The sequence below is a fragment of the Acipenser ruthenus genome, chromosome 18 (assembly GCF_902713425.1).
Source record: "Acipenser ruthenus chromosome 18, fAciRut3.2 maternal haplotype, whole genome shotgun sequence".
In the NCBI taxonomy this organism is placed as follows: domain Eukaryota; kingdom Metazoa; phylum Chordata; class Actinopteri; order Acipenseriformes; family Acipenseridae; genus Acipenser; species Acipenser ruthenus.
In genome coordinates this window covers 26,234,018-26,255,654 of record NC_081206.1, presented here as the reverse complement: position 1 = coordinate 26,255,654, position 21,637 = coordinate 26,234,018, and the positions used below count along the sequence as shown (strand labels likewise).

Genomic DNA, 21,637 nt, shown 5'->3' with positions numbered 1-21,637 from the left:
GATGTAAAATTTCACTGGTCTGATTATAAGCACATCGAACTTGACTGTCCTCAAAATATGATGCAGCAGTTTGTAGCCAAAAGAAAGGATTTACATTTTTTTTCTGTGAAGAAATATTGATTTAGAATGTTTCAAATTATATAAATACAGCTTGTGTTCTGATTTTTTCAAAGAGAATTTGATGTGGTATTTAATGGGTTAAAAATAAAATACAATTATTGCACATTTTGTTCCTCCGGTGTTTTTTTTTTTTATTATTATTTTTGACAGGAAAATAAACATGCAAAAACATTTCTTGGCTGAGTAAAGAAAACATTGTTGAAAATAAGTAATTTTGTATTAAATATGAGAAGAACAAAAATTGGATCTTTGACACATATGATAAAAAAAAAATAAAAAATAAAACATTTTTACAGTCAGAAGTATGATATTTTAATCTTCCAAAGCTGCTTCGGCCCCTAAAAATAACATTATGAAGCATTATGTGTAGACATAAAAAATGAAAAACCAAGTAATAAATAAGTATACAGTGGTACCCATAGCTTATGTAAACCAATTGTATAAATTGTATACTGTCTATACTAGCCAACATGACATTCATCAGGACATAATTATACTCACCCAAAAAAGCTAGTTAGAGATCACTGTTTAAAATGTAGATAGTAATAAGCTATGAGATAACAGATGTTTTCCTGTGAAATGCACAATAGGCATGAAGGCTGTGACAGTCTGGCTCGCAGTGGTGTGGTGGATGACGTCACGGACCAGGAAGTAACTGACTCCAAAACAGTGGATGGGCGGGTGAAACTGAGTGCAAAAGCACTCAGCGTATTTAATAACAAACAAACAACAGATTTAAACAAAATACAAACAAAAGGGCACGAGGGCCAAACGAATAAATAAACAAACAAGTAAGCTATTAGCAATTGTTTTTTAAATATTATTCCTTCTCTCCGCTCCCCGTACTCTCTACTCCAACACCCCAACCCCAAATGCAGAGAGCTGCAGGTTTATATACTCTGGCCGAGGGATTAACTAGTTGGTAATTATCTTATTATCCCTCGGCCAGAGTCTGCACGCGTTTGGTAAGGATGCATGACTGTCAGCTATTTAAATAATCAGTAGCTGATCAGCCATGCATCCTCACGGGGTTTTTAAATAATAATATAAGACGCGGCGCTTTTACCCGCGCCGCAAACAAAAATACAAATAATAATAAATAGGGGCAGGACACTCCGCCACAAGGCTAATCAGAGTATTGTCAGACGCATGCAAGTTTGTGGAACACATGATTTTTCAAAATAGTCATTTTCTGGCACGTAGCAGTGAGTTATTCCCCCCCCCCCCCCACCCCACCCCTCCCTTGTTGCATCCAATGTGATAATCCACATAATCCACATAAGTGTTTAATGCTAAAAAAAATTTTTTTTTTCTGGCAGGTATATTTCTATCGATGCAACTCTGCAGAGGCTGGAAAAACATGCATTTTACAGTTTAACCGAAGTAACGCACATGTGAGTAATCCTATTATATATAAATAAGATTCCACATCACTTCTGCCAACACAACATTATTACACACCTACATAGTCAAGACCAGAGCGAGAGATGACTGGTAATGTTTATGTACCTGCACATTTTGGTAATATTTGTCTTTGAAATCTTTGTAGAGTTAACGTATTATAATTGAATCTGCAGTGGAGTAAAAACAATCATCACACTGTAATAGTTGTGGTGGTTTCACAATACGTTCACCTTGTTCTGTGATTATATTCCTATAGAAAGCACTATTATTATTATTATTATTATTATTATTATTATTATTATTATTATTATTATTATTATTATTATTGTTGAAACAGGAATGAAGTCTGGTTTGACATTAAATCGGAGCTCCTCAGTACATCCCATTCTCAAATGGATAATAGGTTTATTATTTATTGACCCTATTTTTTTGGTAGCTTAAAAGTTGAATTGGGTCTGTAGTTCCAAATAAAATATTAAGTGATTTCATTAAAATATAGACTGAATTACATATTTCCCTTCCATTATTCAACTAAATTACAAGAGGTACCTGAAAAATATTATGAACGATGTACAGTATTTTTTGTAACCATAATGAAGCAATCATATAAATGTCTACTGCGTTCGAAATAAAAATAAAAAGACCTTTAATCCTTTAGAAATGTATATATGTGTGTTTAAAACAGAAAATATTCTGGGAGATCATCATATTTTTAATGCTTCTTTTAGATGTGCCTTTGAAGCTTGGATGTTACAAACCAGTAAATAAAAAAAAAAAACATGGTCTCATCTAATGCACAATATTGATAAAGAACCCGTAATGTGGACCATAACTACATAACTACAAAGCTGTAGAAAGCTCCTGATACAATGAACTCCTTCCTGAGCATTACATTTCCAAGAACCAAATGATAAAAGGCTGGTATAATTAGGCGATTAAGTGAGTGGTTGTGTACTGCCATTCTGTCTGCTAGATGCTCATGCAGAGATCTGTAACCAGGCACTTCATGCTGGTGGGCAGGCTGGGTCTGTCAGCAATCAATAACATTATTTATGAAAATTGAAGCTCCTTTTATTTTAGTTGGATCCTTTAGTTAATTTCAGTGCTAATTTGTGCACACCATATATAATAATATTTTCTCTCAGTTTTCTTTAAAGGGTTAGACAGAAAATAATATTATGCTTCCTGTCAGCTGCTTGCGGTCAGTCACTTTGTGTTAAAGCAGCATGAGGCTACACTAAGAATTTTTTAGCTGAGATTTGTGGTCTTGCTGCTGGTGAGCAGAACAGGGACTGAGGACAGAATGTGGTTTCAGGCACTCTGTGTGATACAGGTCCCACTCTGAAGAGTGTAATTGACAGGTAGCATCCTACTGTATATGTTGGTACACACCTCGACGCTAATGTAAAGATGCCCTACAGTGAACATTAATTCTAAGGATTTGAGAGAAGTGTATCCCTGTTTGGAATATTATACATCCTTTAAAGAGTTAGGCTGCTGAATTTGCCAAAATCACTAAACTCATAGGAACTTTTGTGAGCTGTAAAAGTAAAATACCTTTGAAATAAAAGTCCTTGTTAACTTACATGCACTCTAACCCAGGAACTCAACATAGAAACATTATTTGAAACCAACTAATCCCCGCAGGAGTATTTTCCTTTTCATAACATTTATCTATCTTATTATATATTATAATAGCAGTTTCTAAATATATGCCGGTATACACAAATAAATACGTTGCCCAGGTAACCAATGATACATACTAATCTTAAAAGGAAATTAACAAATTATGATAAGCAGTGCTCTTACGTCAAACCATCAATGGCACTTTTTTTTCTGAAGGAAAAAAAAAAATCGATTAAAATTCTAAATTGCTTGCTTCTGGATTGCTTGCAAGCTTTTCAATTAAAAGTCTTAGTTGTTTATTTCTGGTGTTTGGTAACCTTATTGGGTGCATTTCTCCTTTCTGAGCTTTGAGAATTTAACCCTGTGTGTGCCATTTAAATAACAGCACCATCACCTCATTTCCATATAACCCTAAAATGAACCTTTTACTGAAATAATGTCAGCGTTCTGTCATAAAGTGAATTTGATTTGTCTTAGTTTGTCTGGGTACAGTGTATGTGACAGGTGTATTAATAGAATTAATATAACATACTATTTTCTGAGGAATATTACACTTATAACAGTACACTAGAGGCACTAATAGCTGAAACATTTGCCAACTGTTTTTAGTTTGCATATGTTTACCGTCATATGTTTCGAAGTTATGGATGATATAACGTAAACTAGCAAGAAACAAAATAGCAGCAGGAAGGAGTAGGTGGACTACTGAACCATATTCACAACACATCAAGGACTGCTTTAGGATTGTTTATTTTGTTTAACTTGTTTTATATAATAGTTTGAAAATCAACTTTTGCCTTTGCACTTTCTTCAGAATAGGGTTTTGCTACCGTGCAAATATTTATTGATCTGATAACAACAGCTTCCTCCTACAGATGTATTAATACACTCTCATATTAAATAGTCTATTGTGTGCATATATATTTTCAGGTCAGATAGTGCTAAAAGCTGGTATAAGTCCTACACTGAATTTAAGGTTTGTTCACTGAAAATGTAAAAGTACGATAAGGTTTATTATTCAGGTTTTTGTGTTTGTTTTTCTTGAACAGAGAGATACGAAATGCAAGGAGTTTGACATATGTTCACCCTGATGCTTTTAAGAATCTACCAGTTTTAAAATACCTGTAAGTAATATCATTTGGTATTTGCTAGTATCTGTATGCTATTGTGTAGTGACATGAAAATGTAATGTACTGAAGGACAATGCAACCTCAAATGCAGCAACAATGGAAGAAATGGTTAATAACATGTTCTTATTTTGACATACCAAAGGTATGAACTAACTGGGAATCCATACAGTGGCATGAAACCATATCATATTGGTTGGTTGAATTTAGAGAGTTGGAAACTAATAATTGCAATTTTTTTAATTAAACCAACTTCTGACAACAGCATCATATCAGAATATTTATAGAATGTTATTTCGACAGACCAGGTGCAGTGTAATTCACGTTGATTTGCTGAGCTTTCTAAATGCTGTTCTCTTTCATTTCAGTGGGATTTTTAACACTGGCCTTGATGCGTTTCCTGACCTTACAAAGATTAATTCTTCTGATGTGAACTTTTTACTGTAAGTTGATATTTGTTGGGCTTTCCTGCGCATTCTCTACCCTTAATACAAAGGTCCTGCTAGCTAGAAACACGTTTCTTAGTTATATATGCTAATGGACAGTAAAGACATTAGCTGTTCTGCAGCTTCTGTGTGATTTATTTGGAAATTGTTTACATTTATAGTAGGGCTGTGGAGATACTCCAAATTTCCCTTTGAGATATTTTGGTTGGCAGATATCAAATGAAACTGAACAAGCCTATTAATAAATGTGATAATTTCACATTAAGAAAAGTGCAGTTGAGTACCAATTAATGGCAGTCACTTCAGCATTAAACAATTTACAGGCCCATTGTAGTCTAATTATCCTTTCACCGGGGGCGCTTTGACTGCTGTACCAAAGCCATAAAATGACAATGTAAATATGTCGCAAAACTACCAAATGCAGCTCATTCGTCACGTACACATGACCTTTCCTTAGCATCACTTTAAGAGCTACCGCTGTGATAACTGGGATACTTACTCTTTGTTGAGTTTAATCCAAGGATAAATCTTGCCCAGGACTACAATCCCACAATTCACTGCAGAGATGATGTAAATCAAAAAAAAAAAAATGTTATCAAAAAGGATAAAAGTAAGGTCAAATAATACATGTAATCACTAATAAAATACAAGTGGTTTTCATTAGTTTGATCACAAGCTTATATTAAATCACACGGCTAGATTTGTATTGATTGTACTGAATAATTGTGTAAACAAGGACAACTGAGGGGCCACTTTGTTTTACATTGAGGGATTAACAGGTTTTATTCCATTTAATTAATATCCAACAACATAAAACATCTTAAAAGCAAATCGTTTGAAAATCTGCACAGCCCTAGTGTTTGTAGTTATATTTTAGTAACAATTATGTTTTATTCTTTTATTGACAGTGAAATTGCTGATAACCCCTACATTACATCAGTTCCTGGTAATGCTTTCCATGGTTTGTCCAATGAATCACTAACACTGTGAGTATCACTTCTTATCATCTCCATAACGTTTACAGAACATTTTATACAACTGCAGTTTTTTTATTCAGTGCACTGATGTACTGTAAGTGATCTCTGTGGTACAGACACCCCTGTCCTTGTGGATAAGATAACAACAATGCTAAGGGGTCAGTTTACACGTGATCACTGTGGCTCTCCTTGTTGTCACCAAAGAATACAGCAGAGCAAGGAATTTCATTTCTGAGACGTCCATGATAATTCAGAGACTTTACATTTGCTGGGAAGAGTTGCTTAAAATAACCTTAATGCAGTATTAACCAAAGGGATATATATATATATATATATATATATATATATATATATATATATATATATATATATATATATCCTGACTATGGTCATATAGTGGAGTGCTACTATTTTTAGGCATACCAAGACAGATTGTGATAAACTTGGTATTAAAACCTTGGTCACACTGAGCGACTTGTGGCTTGTGACTGGTAATGAAGTCTTTAGCTTAAGAACTGGTCATCTTAATTTTTTTAACTGTACATGTATATATTTTTTTATTTCTACAGCTAATTATGCAGATGTGCAGCTAGCATTCCTTAGCAGAACAGCAGTAGTGAATATGTAGTATATATGTAAAATAGTATGGGCTTATTAAAACAAACAAAACCCAGGTGTTTAGTATGATAAATATCCTTTCTCATCATATTTCTGGCTGCTGAATGAATCTTTGCTGGTCATATCAATGATAGACTAATGGGGTTGAGATGACTTTTGATTGGTTTATCGCAGGAAGAAAGCCCCCATGGTCAGTTCAAAGGCAATCGCAACATGCTGTGTAGGCTCAAGATATTTACATCAGAAAAATTCAAGGAGCCCACACCCAAGAAAATTAACCTATGGTTTAATTTCATTTTGTTTTGCTGTATTGAAACCAATATAATTTTAAGCTGTTATATTTTAATATCAATACTGTACTTAGTGGTTCACTCATGTACTTATGTTTTTCAGCAAACTTTATAATAATGGATTTACTGAAGTCCAAGGGTATGCCTTCAATGGAACAAAGTTGGATGCTGTGTAAGAACATTTCAATGCTTTTCAGTAAAAAATAATATATTGTGGTGTGCTGGTGAGGTATATGCCCATATGAAGAGTGCTATTAAGAGGGACCATTGTTCAACGCTGTTCATTTACTGATAACAGTATATTAACATTCATTCATGGGAATGCTATTAAGCTCTAGGGTTTACAGTAGGGGAAATCTGGACTGGTTGTGTCGCTAGTGTACTATACCAGGTGTCCGTTATTCTTTTATTACCTTTTAGCCTTTACTTAAGACCAATATAAACTGTGCCAGAAGATTGTTGAATTAAAGCATTTAATTTAATTAGGTTGGCTTTTTTCATTTATTTTTTTTTCAGAATGTCCTTTTCCAACTTTCTGTTTGACCGTAACTTTTCCCATGAGAAAGAATATCTTCCCAAAAGGATGATCAAAACGATAGGGTTTTTACAACCGGAAAGGAAACCTAAAAATGGTCCTGTTGTGTTTTCATGTTTTCATTTTATTTTCTTCTTTGTTCTGTCAGAACTTTATTCTGAAAGTTTCCTTTCAGGATATGAAATATTAATTTGTTTCTGCCCCTTTATCTGACCTTGCAAGCCTAAAGGGGATACAATTAAGCAATGCTGAAGTCTTTGTTGTGAGTTTTACCACACCAATGTTTGTGTTGGAAAGGGGTAAAGCCCAGTGCTAAAACTGATCCCCATGTTCTAAAACCAAAATAAACACTCACCCTTTCACTTTATTATTGCAATTAGATGTACAGATTTTAAAGTATGTATTTTAAAGGTGCAGTATATTTCAAAAGTGTTTTGTCTGATATTTATCTATAAATACAACTACAAGTTTAAATAACTTTTTTAACATTATAATCCACAATATTCATCAATTATTTTTATTTTTATTTAAAGTTAAAGTGATAGGGTGCCAACAGGGTTGCTGCCAGCACTGTGCTGTTATTTGAGATGTATTTATTATTTCTAAGCTTTGTGATTAAATCATGTTAATGACTAACATTAAATTGCTGAACTAAAAAATAAAAAGGTTAGATATTGTTTTTTTTTTTGTGTGTTTTTTTTAAACAAAAAACAAAAACATGTCTGTGGTCAAGCAAGTTAAATTATAAACATAGTTAAGTATAGTGCCATCTTTACAGCCCATTTGCTGAAAGCATTCTATAAATGAAAAACTTTTATCAATTTACTGCAGGTATCTTCACAAAAACAAGTACCTGACTGCCATCGATCAGGAGGTATTTGCAGGAGTGCTCAGTGGACCAACACTGCTGTAAGTATTAGACATACTTCTCTTATACAGTACTAGCTGAAGTACCCGGCATTGCCTGGGGAAATTCAATATTTCAATGTTTCATGCATGACAAATTGGGGAATGGTAGCCTTATGGTTTCCTATAAGTTACCGATCTTGGGTGTCGCACAATGCGCTCGGACCCTTTTCCCTTTTTTTAACTTTATTTTCTTTTTGGTTTGTGCCATTTTTAATTTTTAAAAATTTGTTTTTTTTTTTGGTTTTGTGGGTTTCTTTAATTTGAGATTGTGGCAATGTGCCCCACCCCTGTGTGTATTTTTGTGTTTTATGTTGTATGTTGCGTGTGTTAATGTTGGTGTATTGTAGTTGGTACACGGGATATAATGTGGGTAATGAGCACGAGTATTTAAAATGTATAATTGTATTTAGGCACGGGGATTGCACTTCACTTCACGTGCATTTAAAGTAGTTAATAATATGTAAGCACAGGGTTGCACAGATTTAGTTCACGTGCTGGGATTCAAATGAATAATTAATTGGTAATTGAATCCCAGCACAACAGTATATATAGATGCACGTTTCACTTCAGTGAGAAAGGAGAAAAAGTAAAGAAAAGAAAAGAAAAGTAAAGTTTCTTTGACTCACCATGTTTGTTTGTCTGTTCGTGCACTGTCTGTTTACTGTTTTATCGTTTTGTTCATCTATTTATTTTGGCTTAAAGTGCCGTGTTCTGTTTTGTTCAACTTTTATTTATTTGTTTATTAAAACACTGAGCGCTGCCGCAACTCAGTTTCATCACTACTGCCTGTGTGTGGGATTCTTTCTGACCTGATGTCACCCACTACAGCCTGCTTGTCACAGAGATACATGGCTACTGTAGTGACCCAGCGATGGGGTTACTAAATAAAGTACCCCAGAGGTCAAAAATTTGGATCCAAACTTAGCCCTTGACCTTCCCCTGGATGAAAGGAGGTCATGCAAAGTTTGGTTGCACTGGCTCCTGCGGGGTCCGAATGCATAAAGGAACAGACAGACACACAAACTTTCTTCTTTATATATTAAGATATCGAATTTTAGCCACTGGTGGTCCAGTGGTTAAAGAAAGGGTCTTGTTACCCTAAACCGTAAACTGTCAAAACTGTGTAGACTGGACCATATGGACCATGTATCTATAGTGAATACTTTGTATAATCCCCACTGTCATATGATGCAGTTTAACCAATTAATCAAGACTGTATTGTTAATGACATGGCATAACTGTAAACCTTGAGCTTTTCACTGTGCATTAATGATAAGTCATGATATATTTCATTTAGTAAGGTAAAATCATGTTGTTTTTTTTTTCTGTAACTACACCTGCATCATATTTTCCTTGTAAATTATATTGATTTGAATATTCCATGTCCCTTTTTCAACACAACTCAATCCAGCCCTTTAATATACTTTACAACACAGCATATATTTTTCAAGGGTCCATTAGTACAGTGAACACTAATAAACATGTTATCCTAGGTTATAACGTTTATTAGTAAACAATAAAAACACATTTATTGCCATGTACGTTTTTACCAAGCTCTTGGTGGAAAGCTGCATGACCTGAATGTATAAGTGTTTGTTACCCAGGCTTCCTCCCAGGGGTCGGCAACTTGTCCATACATGGACACGCATGTCCGTGGCAAGAGTGTCTGTGGCAGTGAACACGTCTAACACACACACACACACACACACACACACACACGTAATTGTATAGAACTTCCGTTTTGTTTGTATGTGGCCAAGATGTTGTTTTTTTTTTTTTTTAAATATCCGTCACCACTCGACATGGTGCTGCCCCTGCTTCCTCCCCAGATGAGAAGTCTCAGTTTGCCTTTCAATTATTGTTAGCTGCATAAGAATGGCATGAAAACTTGATACTCTATTGTTTTCACAACCCATTTCTGTTGTCAGCTGTCTAGATAGGGCTTTCAGCCAACTGTGGCACTAAAACTCATGCATACCCCACATTCTTCATCTTGTCTGTGTAAAATGTTTTCTGTAACAATTTAATAATTGTCTGTTCATTGAGCTAAAATATTGGATGTTTTATGAAAACACACTAATAGAATAGTTAACATTGTAGCTCCAGGGTTTAAACATGCTTGATCAATTTTTACCACCTTTATTTCGATGCTTATACTTCTTCATAACCTCGTAGCTCATCTAAATGCATTGTTATGTTTAACTCATAGAGCTATAGCGGCTTGATGATCAAGTATTACAGAGGGCTTTTATGAACATGTTGAAATGAAGTCATGGGGATGATGTTATTGGCAAAATATTTGAGAATGACAAAATCAGACACTCGAAGCTAAAGCGTTTTTACATGTATTACAGAATTTCCCAAGAGTCGAAAGAATTAGTAATTGATCTGCTGGTCACCGGTTTAAACTCAGAAATAACTCCTCATTGTTCTCTCCAGATTGCAGTGTAAAAGAATAGTTCTGTAAATGTGCAGTTGAGTACAAGAAAAGATCTTGGTGAAAACGTTAGCTGACTTCTGTAACACCTAAAAAGTGTCAACAATTCCTAATACACAGGGAATAGGAAAAGATTAGTCTTAAGATTTTACGGATGGTTTCACAGACCCAATATTGGTGCTAATCGGGGGCTGTGAAACCTGTAGTTAGGTAGTTGTGTAGTTTTGTTGTTGTTATTATTATTTTTTATAATCTGTATTGGATTTTTCATTGCACAAGTTGTAGACTGAACATACAATTTCAAAAGTCTAGTTTTCCACATTTTTATGATTCCAAAGGAGTTTCAGTGTGTGTTAAAAATGTGTGTTAAAAAAAACATTATGGATGTCTAGTCTGGGAGCTTACGGTGCCTAGAAAGAATTCAAACTACTTTTCTAATGAGTGCTTAAGAAAAGAAAACATCTTTGGATCTTGAAGTATTTAGATTTTCTGTGCTTGTTTGTGCTTTAGCGATGTGTCTCAGACCAGTGTGAACTCTCTGCCAACAAAAGGCCTGGAAACTGTCAAGGAGCTCATGGCAAAGAATACATGGACTCTCAAGAAACTCCCACCAATAAAGACTTTTCTTTACCTAATGAGAGCTGATCTGACCTACCCCAGCCATTGCTGTGCATTTAAGAACTGGAAGAAAAACAAAGGGTAAGGCTGAAAACTTGAGAGCTAATTACTAGTTAGCTCTGTGTTTTTATTAATTCAGGAACAAACACACTGTTCTGGGTATGCAACTCAACATTTCACTTAAAACATGCATCGATGCCTTGTTAGAAGCCCTTCGGGACTAATTGCCTGTTGGAGGTGAGCCAGTTAACAGTGGTTAAAATCTATTTCAAAAGACCCCTAACTCATAACATTTTACATTGCAGAAAGAGCATTCAGAAAAAGTATTGCTGTACGGTAGCCATAGTTTTGTGATAATTCCTGAATGCTGTGGTCTGAATTATTTTCATTAACTTTTGTAGTAAATGTTTTATTATTGGAGTTGAACTTAACATATAGCACAGAAAATATTTAAAATGATTAACTTCTAACATCAATTACAGATTCCTTGAGTTGTTCATGTGCAACCAAACTAATATCAATGGGTTGCGTCAGAGGAGAGCAGTAAATGCATTTAACAGCGAAGATGACTCAGATTATGGTGACGCTAAATACAATGAAAACTCCAAGCTCCAAGATTTCCATAGCAACTCCCACTACTATGTATTTTTTGAGGAGTTAGCTGATGAAGATGTTGGGTTTGGACAAAAGCTAAAGAATCCCCAAGAGGACTACATCCAGGAATTTGACAGCCACTATGATTACACTGTCTGTGGGGGTAGCGAGGAAATGATCTGTACCCCAAAGCCAGATGAGTTCAACCCCTGTGAAGACATCATGGGCTACAACTTCTTGAGGATTGTGGTGTGGTTTGTGAACCTCCTAGCCATTCTGGGAAATGCCTTTGTCTTGCTGATCTTGCTTAGCAGCCATTATAAACTAACTGTCCCCCGGTTTCTAATGTGCAACCTAGCCTTTGCCGACTTATGTATGGGGATTTATTTGCTGCTGATTGCGTCAGTGGACCTCCATACCAGGTCAGAATACTACAATCATGCCATTGACTGGCAGACAGGACCAGGATGCAATACTGCTGGCTTTTTCACCGTTTTTGCCAGTGAGCTTTCTGTCTACACGTTGGTGGTCATCACATTGGAGCGCTGGTACGCCATTACCTTCGCCATGAGATTGGATCGAAAAATACGCCTTCGCCACGCTTCTGCCATTATGCTTTGCGGATGGATTTTCTGTTTCCTTTTGGCCATTCTGCCCCTTGTTGGAGTCAGCAGCTACATTAAGGTTAGCATATGCTTGCCCATGGATATTGAGACACCTCTTGCTCAAGCCTACATCATCTCTGTCTTGATGATAAACATCATTGCATTCATTATTATCTGTGCCTGCTACATCAAAATTTATGTGACTGTTCAGAACCCACAATACAAGCCTGGGAGCAAAGATACAAAGATAGCCAAGAGGATGGCCATTCTGATCTTCACCGATTTCACCTGCATGGCTCCAATTTCTTTCTATGCCATGTCTGCGATAATGAACAAGCCTTTGATAACAGTCAGCAACTCAAAGATCTTGTTGGTCCTCTTCTACCCTCTCAACTCCTGTGCCAACCCTTTTCTCTATGCTATTTTCACCAAGGCTTTCAGAAGGGATGTCTTTATTTTGCTGAGCAAGTTTGGCTTCTGTGAGCACCAAGCACAGATCTACAGAGGGCAGATGGTTTCAGCCAAAAACAGCAGTGCCTGCTCTGGCCAGCGTGGAAGTCGTGGAATGGGGCAGGCATTGACAATCATCAAAGACTATTCAAAGCATGAACACCATGGGGAATACCATCCAGCACTGACACCACACCACGTAAGTATGGAAGACTGCAGGCAGAGTGAATTGTAACCCTTTGATTGAAAAGAAGTAGCTTTGGTACTATAGATGCTATAAATATGTTCTTATGGTGATTGTCCAGTAAAGTGTTCTGTTACTAGTGTCAAGGTTATTAGATAGCTCAATGCATTGTTCATGGTTCTAAAGTGATTCTGATTTCTTTAGATTCTGCTTATATATATATATATATATATATATATATATATATATATATATTATATATATATATATATATATATATATATCCGTTCTATAGGGGACTAATATAAAATGGTGTTGTAAATCTTGTTACAATGTGTTGATTAAGTCATGTGCATATTTGAGTATTTAGCTGCACAGTGCATAGTTTCTGGAACCATACAAGGGTTGTTACAAGCTTATGAATTTATTTGCTGATGTTTTGTAATAACATTCACATTCGTCTAAAATATACACTAAAAGCTATGTCTTATTCAGTTTTTATTTTAAAAAGACATTCCGTTTGCTGAAGGCATCTGGGGATAGTCAAACACTGCGGGGTCATAATTTAACTTAGCCATGCCCCTTATTTAGTATGTATTGATTAATAAAAAGTTTGTCCTTTGTATTAACTTGGGTGGATCCTGAAACAGTCAACTTTCATTAATAAGAATTTAAAGGGACAAGCAAAAAATGTATTGTATCAGTAATTCTTATTATCAGGAGTCTAAGCCAAATACATACTGTTTTTATTGAAGTTACAGTAACACTGAAATCAAATTTAAATTAAAGTACAATGCAAAATATTATACATGTAAAAGTACTGTGCATTTTATTGAAAATATGGTTGTAAGTGAACTTTTAAAAAGTATACATTGCAAATGAAATGCACTTGAAATCTGCATACCCCATTCTGATCACAGGCATTTTTAAAACACAAAATCAAGGCGTCCTCAACATCAGGGTATTCAACAAATTGGAAACGCTGACGACTTGCATCCACAGTTTGCTGTTCATAGGTCTGTATTATTGTATCCTGGTTTTTCAGAATGGTTGACAAAGTTTTCACAGGAATATTGAAATCTGCAGCAACATTTTTTTCTTGTACGGTGGTGCATTGTCCACGGCTTTCAACACCTCCACTTTTGTCTGCAAGGGTAATGCAAGTTTTTTGCACTGCTTCATGGAAATGGTACTGATGCATGAGCACTATGGCAACCCAAAATGCATCATAGGATCAGTAGTCCCAAGACAGTGATAAAATACAGTACATAGGTGCTAATCTGGATGCAAGTTAGTGCATTTCCCAAATTAATTTCCAATCAGCTGTTAAAAAATGGGCAATATATATATTGTATATATATATACAGACATGCTCAAATTTGTTGGTACCCTTACAGCTCATTGAAATAATGCTTCATTCCTCCTGAAAAGTGATGAAATTAAAAGCTATTTTATCATGTATACTTGCATGCCTTTGGTATGTCATAGAATAAAGCAAAGAAGCTGTGAAAAGAGATGAATTATTGCTTATTCTACAAAGATATTCTAAAATGGCCTGGACACATTTGTTGGTACCCCTTAGAAAAGATCATAAATAATTGGATTATAGTGATATTTCAAACTAATTAGTTTCTTTAATTAGTATCACACATGTCTCCAATCTTGTAATCAGTCATTCAGCCTATTTAAATGGATAAAAGTAGTCACTGTGCTGTTTGGTATCATTGTGTGCACCACACTGAACATGGACCAGAGAAAGCAAAGGAGAGAGTTGTCTGAGGAGATCAGAAAGAAAATAATAGACAAGCATGGTAAAGGTAAAGGCTACAAGACCATCTCCAAGCAGCTTGATGTTCCTGTGACAACAGTTGCAAATATTATAAAGAAGTTTAAGGTCCATGGAACTGTAGCCAACCTCCTTGGGTGCGGCCGCAAGAGGAAAATCGACCCCAGATTGAACAGAAGGATAGTGCGAATGGTAGAAAAAGAACCAAGGATAACTGCCAAAGAGATACAAGCTGAACTCCGAGGTGAAGGTACGTCAGTTTCTGATCGCACCATCCGTCGCTTTTTGAGCAAAAGTGGGCTCCATGGAAGAAGACCCAGGAGGACTCCACTTTTGAAAGAAAAACATAAAAAAGCCAGACTGGAATTTGCTAAAATGCATATTGACAAGCCACAATCCTTCTGGGAGAATGTCCTTTGGACAGATGAGTCAAAACTGGAGCTTTTTGGCAAGTCACATCAGCTCTATGTTCACAGACGAAAAAATGAAGCTTTCAAAGAAAAGAACACCATACCTACAGTGAAACATGGAGGAGGCTCGGTTATGTTTTGGGGCTGCTTTGCTGCGCCTGGCACAGGGTGCCTTGAATCTGTGCAGGGCACAATGAAATCTCAAGACTATCAAGGCATTCTGGAGCGAAACGTACTGCCCAGTGTCAGAAAGCTCTGTCTCAGTCGCAGGTCATGGGTCCTCCAACAGGATAATGACCCAAAACACACAGCTAAAAGCACCCAAGAATGGATAAGAACAAAACATTGGACTATTCTGAAGTGGCCTTCTATGAGTCCTGATCTGAATCCTATCGAACATCTATGGAAAGAGCTGAAACTTGCAGTCTGGAGAAGGCACCCATCAAACCTGAGACAGCTGGAGCAGTTTGCTCAGGAAGAGTGGGTCAAACTACCTGTTAACAGGTGCAGAAGTCTTATTGAGAGCTACAGAAAACGTTTGATTGCAGTGATTGCCTCTAAAGGTTGTGCAACAAAATATTAGGTTAAGGGTACCATCATTTTTGTCCATGCCATTTTCATTTGTTTTATTATTTACAATATTATGTTGAATAAAAAATCAAAAGCAAAGTCTGATTTCTATTAAATATGGAATAAACAATGATGGATGCCAATTACTTTTGTCAGTTTCAAGTTATTTCAGAGAAAATTGTGCATTCTTCGTTTTTTGTGGAGGGGTACCAACAAATTTGAGCACGTCTGTATATATATTTCAAACATGTACCAGAAGGATATTGTTAATTGTCTGAAACAATGCTTTATTTAAATTGAAACAGGACCAATAAAAACTGTTTCTTTTTTAAGGGAAAGATGGATTTGGAATAAGTAATAAAAATAACAAGAGTTATAACATTAAGATAATATTTTAAAACAGCAGGTACTGTATGGCAATATATTGTACTTTAAACTTGTGTTTGGCATTCCTATATTTGTATATTAGCTAATGTACTAATTTTTATATTGCAAGTGAACTGTTGTACGTAACTTAATAAAACTGCTGTAAATTGGCAAGGCTAAAAAAGTTGTGTTGAAATGTTGATTGAGAATGTGTCTGCAGAGAGCAAAATGTGGTTCCATCATTGTTTCTTTCAAGGCAGTTCCAATGTTGCCGGGAGTCCTGAAAGCCCATGTGAAGTGCCCTCTCCCATCCGAATCATTCTCAACTCTACGCGAGTTGGTCAGTGAAGTAGGTGGCACACAAGACACCCAACTTCATTGACCACATTGTTATCACATGATTTTTTTTTTTTTTTAATTTTAATTTATGGTTCACTTTTATCAACCTCATATCTGAAGAAAAAAAACAAAATGCATGCTGTCATTCTCTTGATGTCTTATTTGGTACTGGCTTCAAATGCAATATTCTAATTTCAGCAATTTAAATATAAAGTGACAACACATTTACAGTTATTTACCTACTCTTTTCTTTCATAGTCATTGTAGTGTTGTTTGTATTCAAGATCAATGGGCACTATTAAGTAACCACTATTTTAGGAAAGCGAAAGAATTTCTTTAAGAGTGATGTGTTTACATAATGTCACTTACTATTATACTGTTTACTTCCATTTGCAGGTGGTACTGGATGATATCCCATTAGACATATTAAGGAAATAATTTATAAAAAAATGAAAGGCTTTTGTAATGGCTTCAAGATGCAATGCTGATGCAATGTTGATTCTTACAAATTAGAAGAGACAGATTTCATATGCTAAGTAACCAGTCTACTTACACTGCTAGTTTGTAGTGATAGATTCTACAAAAACATGTGACAGCCGTCAGTCACATAGCGATACATTTTATATCTATAGATATTAAAAATAAAATTGTATCGTACTACATCATACCTAAAGAATAAAGTAGACAACTTCAGCTTTATTAGAATGTCCTAAGCTGATTTTGTGTAAAATATTGTGTAAATTGGCTCATATTGTATGCTCATGTGTCTATAAAAGATCAACAAAGTTATTAGCCGATAAATCTACAGTGAATTAGTACAGAATTCTGGTCTAAGAAAGAATCAATTTAAACAAGCAAAACAAAAACATTTTGAACTGTATACTTTTAAGAAGCCACAAATGAGAACTAATTAGTTAATGGATGTGAAAGATGGTGTTATTAGAGAATAGTCTATCTTCATAAAATACAATGCTCATAGTTATGTATGCATTGCTCACAACTTAGAAAACATAAATAAATTGTACTTTAGTGTTCCAGGAGAGTTCAGAATTGTATAGAGTATGTGAAGACAGTCTGTGTTATTCCCCCTCATTACAGACTTGTTTACATTTGCCAAGCAGCAGAGAACACTGTAAGAGAACAAGAAAATACAGGGAAGATAACGCCAAGAATAGAATAAACAGTAACCAAATAAATTAAATCCATCTTACTGTTAGATATGCAGCATATCTAATGGGTGGTCACAAAATAGTGACTGGTGTGTTGCATACCCTTTTCACCTGTCAAAATATTATATATGGGGGGCTCCCGGGTGGCGCATCCAGTAAAGGCACTCCGCATGGAGTGCAGGATGTGCCCTATAGCCTCGAGATCGCAGGTTCGAATCCAGGCTATGTCACTGCCGACCGTGACAGGGGGTTCCTAGGGGACGGCACACAATTGGCCGAGCGCCGCCCGGGTATGGAGGGCTTAGGTCGGCAGGGGAATCCACGGTTCACCGCGCACCAGCAACCCCTGTGGCCAATAGGGCGCCTGCAGTTCTACAGTGTACAGTCCTCTGGCACTACAAGTCTGGTGGCCTCGCTGTGGATCCGCAGTGCGAAACATGACAGCTTGGCAGGAGCACGTTTCGGAGGACAAGTGTTTCAGCCTCCAGTGAACCAAGATACAAAATAATAATTGGGCATTCCAAATTGGGGAGAAAACAGGGGTAAAATAAATAAATAAATAAATAAATAAACATATATATGTCTTTGAACACAGCTTGAACAACCTTGTCAGCCCAGAGTGTTTTACCAATACATACAACACAGATTGTTTCTAGCAGTCAATAACATCTTTTAATTGAGATCTTACAAGTTTTATTGATTTATTTTTCTATATAGACTTCAGACTAATGCAGCAGGATTCAATAATAATGCAATAAGCTTTTTGAATGCAGCCAATTCAAAAAGCTTATTGAACACGTATACATCTGTGCCCCCCCCCCCCCCCCTTTCAGAAAAAGATGAGATGCTGAAAAAAAATGAAACCTAGAAGGAGAGCGACAGAGAAAACTCTTTACAGCTGACAGTTGTTGTCTGCAGGTGAGAATGCCAGTCGACATGGAAAGTTTACATCATAAAGATTATCCTGAATGATAGCTCTCTATTTCTAAACCAATTTCGAGGTAATCAAAACAGCGGATATTCAACACATTCCTGCAATTCACATGATATCATAATATCACTCCACAATTCAATTTTCAGCAAACAGGACCAACATCTGGCAAACATTTTAATCAGACTGGCTGATTCTATTTGAAACTGCATTTTGGATTATTATTTTAAAAAATCTCATTGTTTCATGCTAGCCAACACATTTAATAGTCTCAAGAATACCAGGCTTGTTCTGGGGTTTCATGAACAGCTAAAGAAATTAATTATGTCAAGCATGTTCATTCTGCTGCCAGACCAGCTGTTCTTTGGGAAAGAATGTGCAACTGTATTTGATACGCTGCAAAAACAGGTGAATTTCAGCTATTCTCAGTGCTGCATTTGCATTCCCTCGACAGGTATCGTTTGTAGTTGATTCAACAGAAACGATTTGTTCTCTTCACATGGGGTAATCAAACACCTGCTCTCAATATATTCAACCATTGCCCTAATTAACGATTATCCACCAGGTGGCAGCACTCTCAAATGATCCAAATAGCATTAAGCATTAAACAATAATCAGTTAATGCATCACGCTAGTTTTACAACATTTCCTCTCTCGTAGACAGTTTAGGCATATTTTAGGTTAGTGGAGCTAAAAGGAAACCGTTTATATTACCTTATTCTAGGCTGATTTCTTAAAAGTTTTTTTTTTTTTGGACTTGCTCTAGTGCCGAATATTTGTCATCAAAACTGTTCCCCTTCTTGACCACCAAAGTGCCTGTGTCTGCTGTGCGAGACTCCGTGAACACACTTTTTTTTTTTACCATCTCAAACTACAATTGTTAACATGTTTAGTTAAGATTTAAACTGATGATGTGCCTTCTAATCATATGTTTAATACGGTGAAAAAGCTTTATAGTATCTATTACTTGATTGGTTTTAAAATCAGTCTTTGCTCGCGGGTATGAAAATAAAGAATGTTTTCGAGTAATACATGAATCATGTCATGATTACAGGTAGCCATCCAACGCTTACAAACACACTAGCCCCAGAAACAGCAACGGTAGACGTGCATAGCAACGGTGCATATTCATAACAACGGCATGCCGCGCAGCTGAATGAAATAAAAAAAAAATACTGCAGACGTGTTTCTTACTCTGCTTTCTGAACACAAGCTTCAAGAAAATGTGTTCAAAACCATTTGAAAAACACAGACTTAGAACTAGAGCCCGTGAAGAAATACAAGCCAAAAGAACCCTCTTCCCCCCTCAGGTACAATTATTTCTCAATATATGCCTGAATATTCTTCTTTAAATTCCTGTGCTTAAATAATATCCTATTAATGGGTTATACTGTAATACAACAACCCGACACTGTTTTCTATAGGGATCAGTCGTGCTATCATTCATTACTCAATAAAAAGACGACAAATACAGCACGGCTTTATCGACTTGGGAGTTCCCTTATGACCCCGTAACGCCCATCCTTGTGAGGAGAGGCTATATACTGTTGCATGGTGTATAATTATTTACTACAAGGTACGCATTACATTTATATACTGTTGCACATTTACTAAATACTGCAACAATAACTCAAACATACCAGGAGAAAGTAGCATATTATATTATATATTACATTGAGTACAATAGTAAGCATTTAATTTTTCCATAGACAAATGTACTACAGTATATTAAAATATGTTAGTGTATACTTCAGTATCGAATACAAATTTAAAAACATATTCGCAAACAGAAGAGATTAAACACTACTAGTATAGATGACTTTCCAGGCCTCAGTGGCATGGATCATTTTCAGAAAACTAAAGATACAGATTCCTCCTTTAGACAGTCTGAGCTCAGCTGCCGTTTCAAGCAGATCTGTGGTAATGTATTTATTTTATTTACAAAAGTATCGCAAAGCACTGTACAGTACATAGCAGGAAAAAAAAAGAACAAACCACAATACATTTGTATAGCATGTCACACATACAACTGCCACAGTCAGACCATTTAATCATCAGTATGCACATGATAATACAAAAGCAGCAATTAGCACTAATCTTGGACTACCTAATGCTAATATTAGGTAATGCTAATCATGGTCTGTGAAACCAGCTGAAAAGTGTATGTGGTATTTTAACCATAAAACCTGTACATACAAATCAATTTAATTAGCTTTGAATCATTAATGAAATGTGCCAACTCCTGCTTCTTTTATTTGTCTTTATGCTGGTCTCTTATTGTGCTGAGAAACCATTTCAAAGTTAGCTGTAAAATGCTTTTAACCATTTGTCCTAAATTATTTTTGGTCGAGTTGAACTATGCTTAATTAAGTTACATTATTTTGGTAAATGGGACTTAAAAGTCCCGTCAGTACTTTAAGATCTCTAAACGGCACTAGTATAAGGCAAGACCTAGAGGTCCCGCCAGGGCTGAAAGGGTTAAAGTGCAGCTCTGTCATATTAAGCTTTGTCTGCCTGCAAAAAATATTAAAAGCATCAAAGAATGAATTGATTCCTGTCTAAAAAAAATGTAAAATTGTTAAATACTGTAATTACGACAATTTGGAAATTGCACTACATGTTTAAATTAATTCACATTTGCTTTTAGTGCTGCACATTATCAAAAAGATGGTACAGTAATGTGCATAGGATGCTACCTGTAAGAGATGGTCAATTAAAGTTAATTTAAAATCCTTTAGGTTTGGAATCCAAAAATCAAGGAAAATTTCCTCGATTCTTAGTGGAATGTTCAATACTAATTGTACATGCTGTTCAGTATGAGTGCATACTTGCATTGAGTGCATACTTGCATGGTAAATAAATAAAAGTCTGAATGTTCCAAAATGTACATTCAATAAACGAATTTCAAGAGACTAATCATTGTCTGCCCTCTATTGGTTAAAACACTCATTACAGAATTAATTTCTCAGTTCATAAACAAATTAATTTTACAAAAAATAAATCTGTTTGTTGACTGAATTAATTTAGTAAAAAAAAACAAAACACTATTTTGAGTCTAGGAAGAAATACCATTGTAGTATAGTCATATTCAGACAAATACAGTACAGTGTATATTTAATTTTGAAT

The 21,637-nt window shown here is 35.7% G+C and overlaps 1 protein-coding gene across 2 annotated transcripts in view; it reads left to right on the top strand.

Moving 5' to 3' along the window:
* The window catches only part of tshr (thyroid stimulating hormone receptor), a 30,018-nt gene extending 13,818 nt beyond the window's left edge, over positions 1 to 16,200 (top strand). The window contains exons 3-11 of one of the 2 annotated variants that reach the window (XM_058991723.1): positions 1,440 to 1,514; positions 4,200 to 4,274; positions 4,646 to 4,720; positions 5,632 to 5,709; positions 6,712 to 6,780; positions 7,975 to 8,052; positions 11,000 to 11,188; positions 11,590 to 12,841; positions 15,324 to 16,200. In XM_058991723.1, the coding sequence (XP_058847706.1) occupies positions 1,440 to 1,514; positions 4,200 to 4,274; positions 4,646 to 4,720; positions 5,632 to 5,709; positions 6,712 to 6,780; positions 7,975 to 8,052; positions 11,000 to 11,188; positions 11,590 to 12,841; positions 15,324 to 15,719 (2,287 nt within the window). In that variant the 3' untranslated portion in view covers positions 15,720 to 16,200. Of the gene's footprint in view, positions 1 to 1,439; positions 1,515 to 4,199; positions 4,275 to 4,645; positions 4,721 to 5,631; positions 5,710 to 6,711; positions 6,781 to 7,974; positions 8,053 to 10,999; positions 11,189 to 11,589; positions 13,112 to 15,323 lie in introns of those variants that run through there. The other variant, XM_058991724.1, reaches the window with a different exon arrangement.
* The last annotated feature ends 5,437 nt before the right edge of the window (positions 16,201 to 21,637 follow it).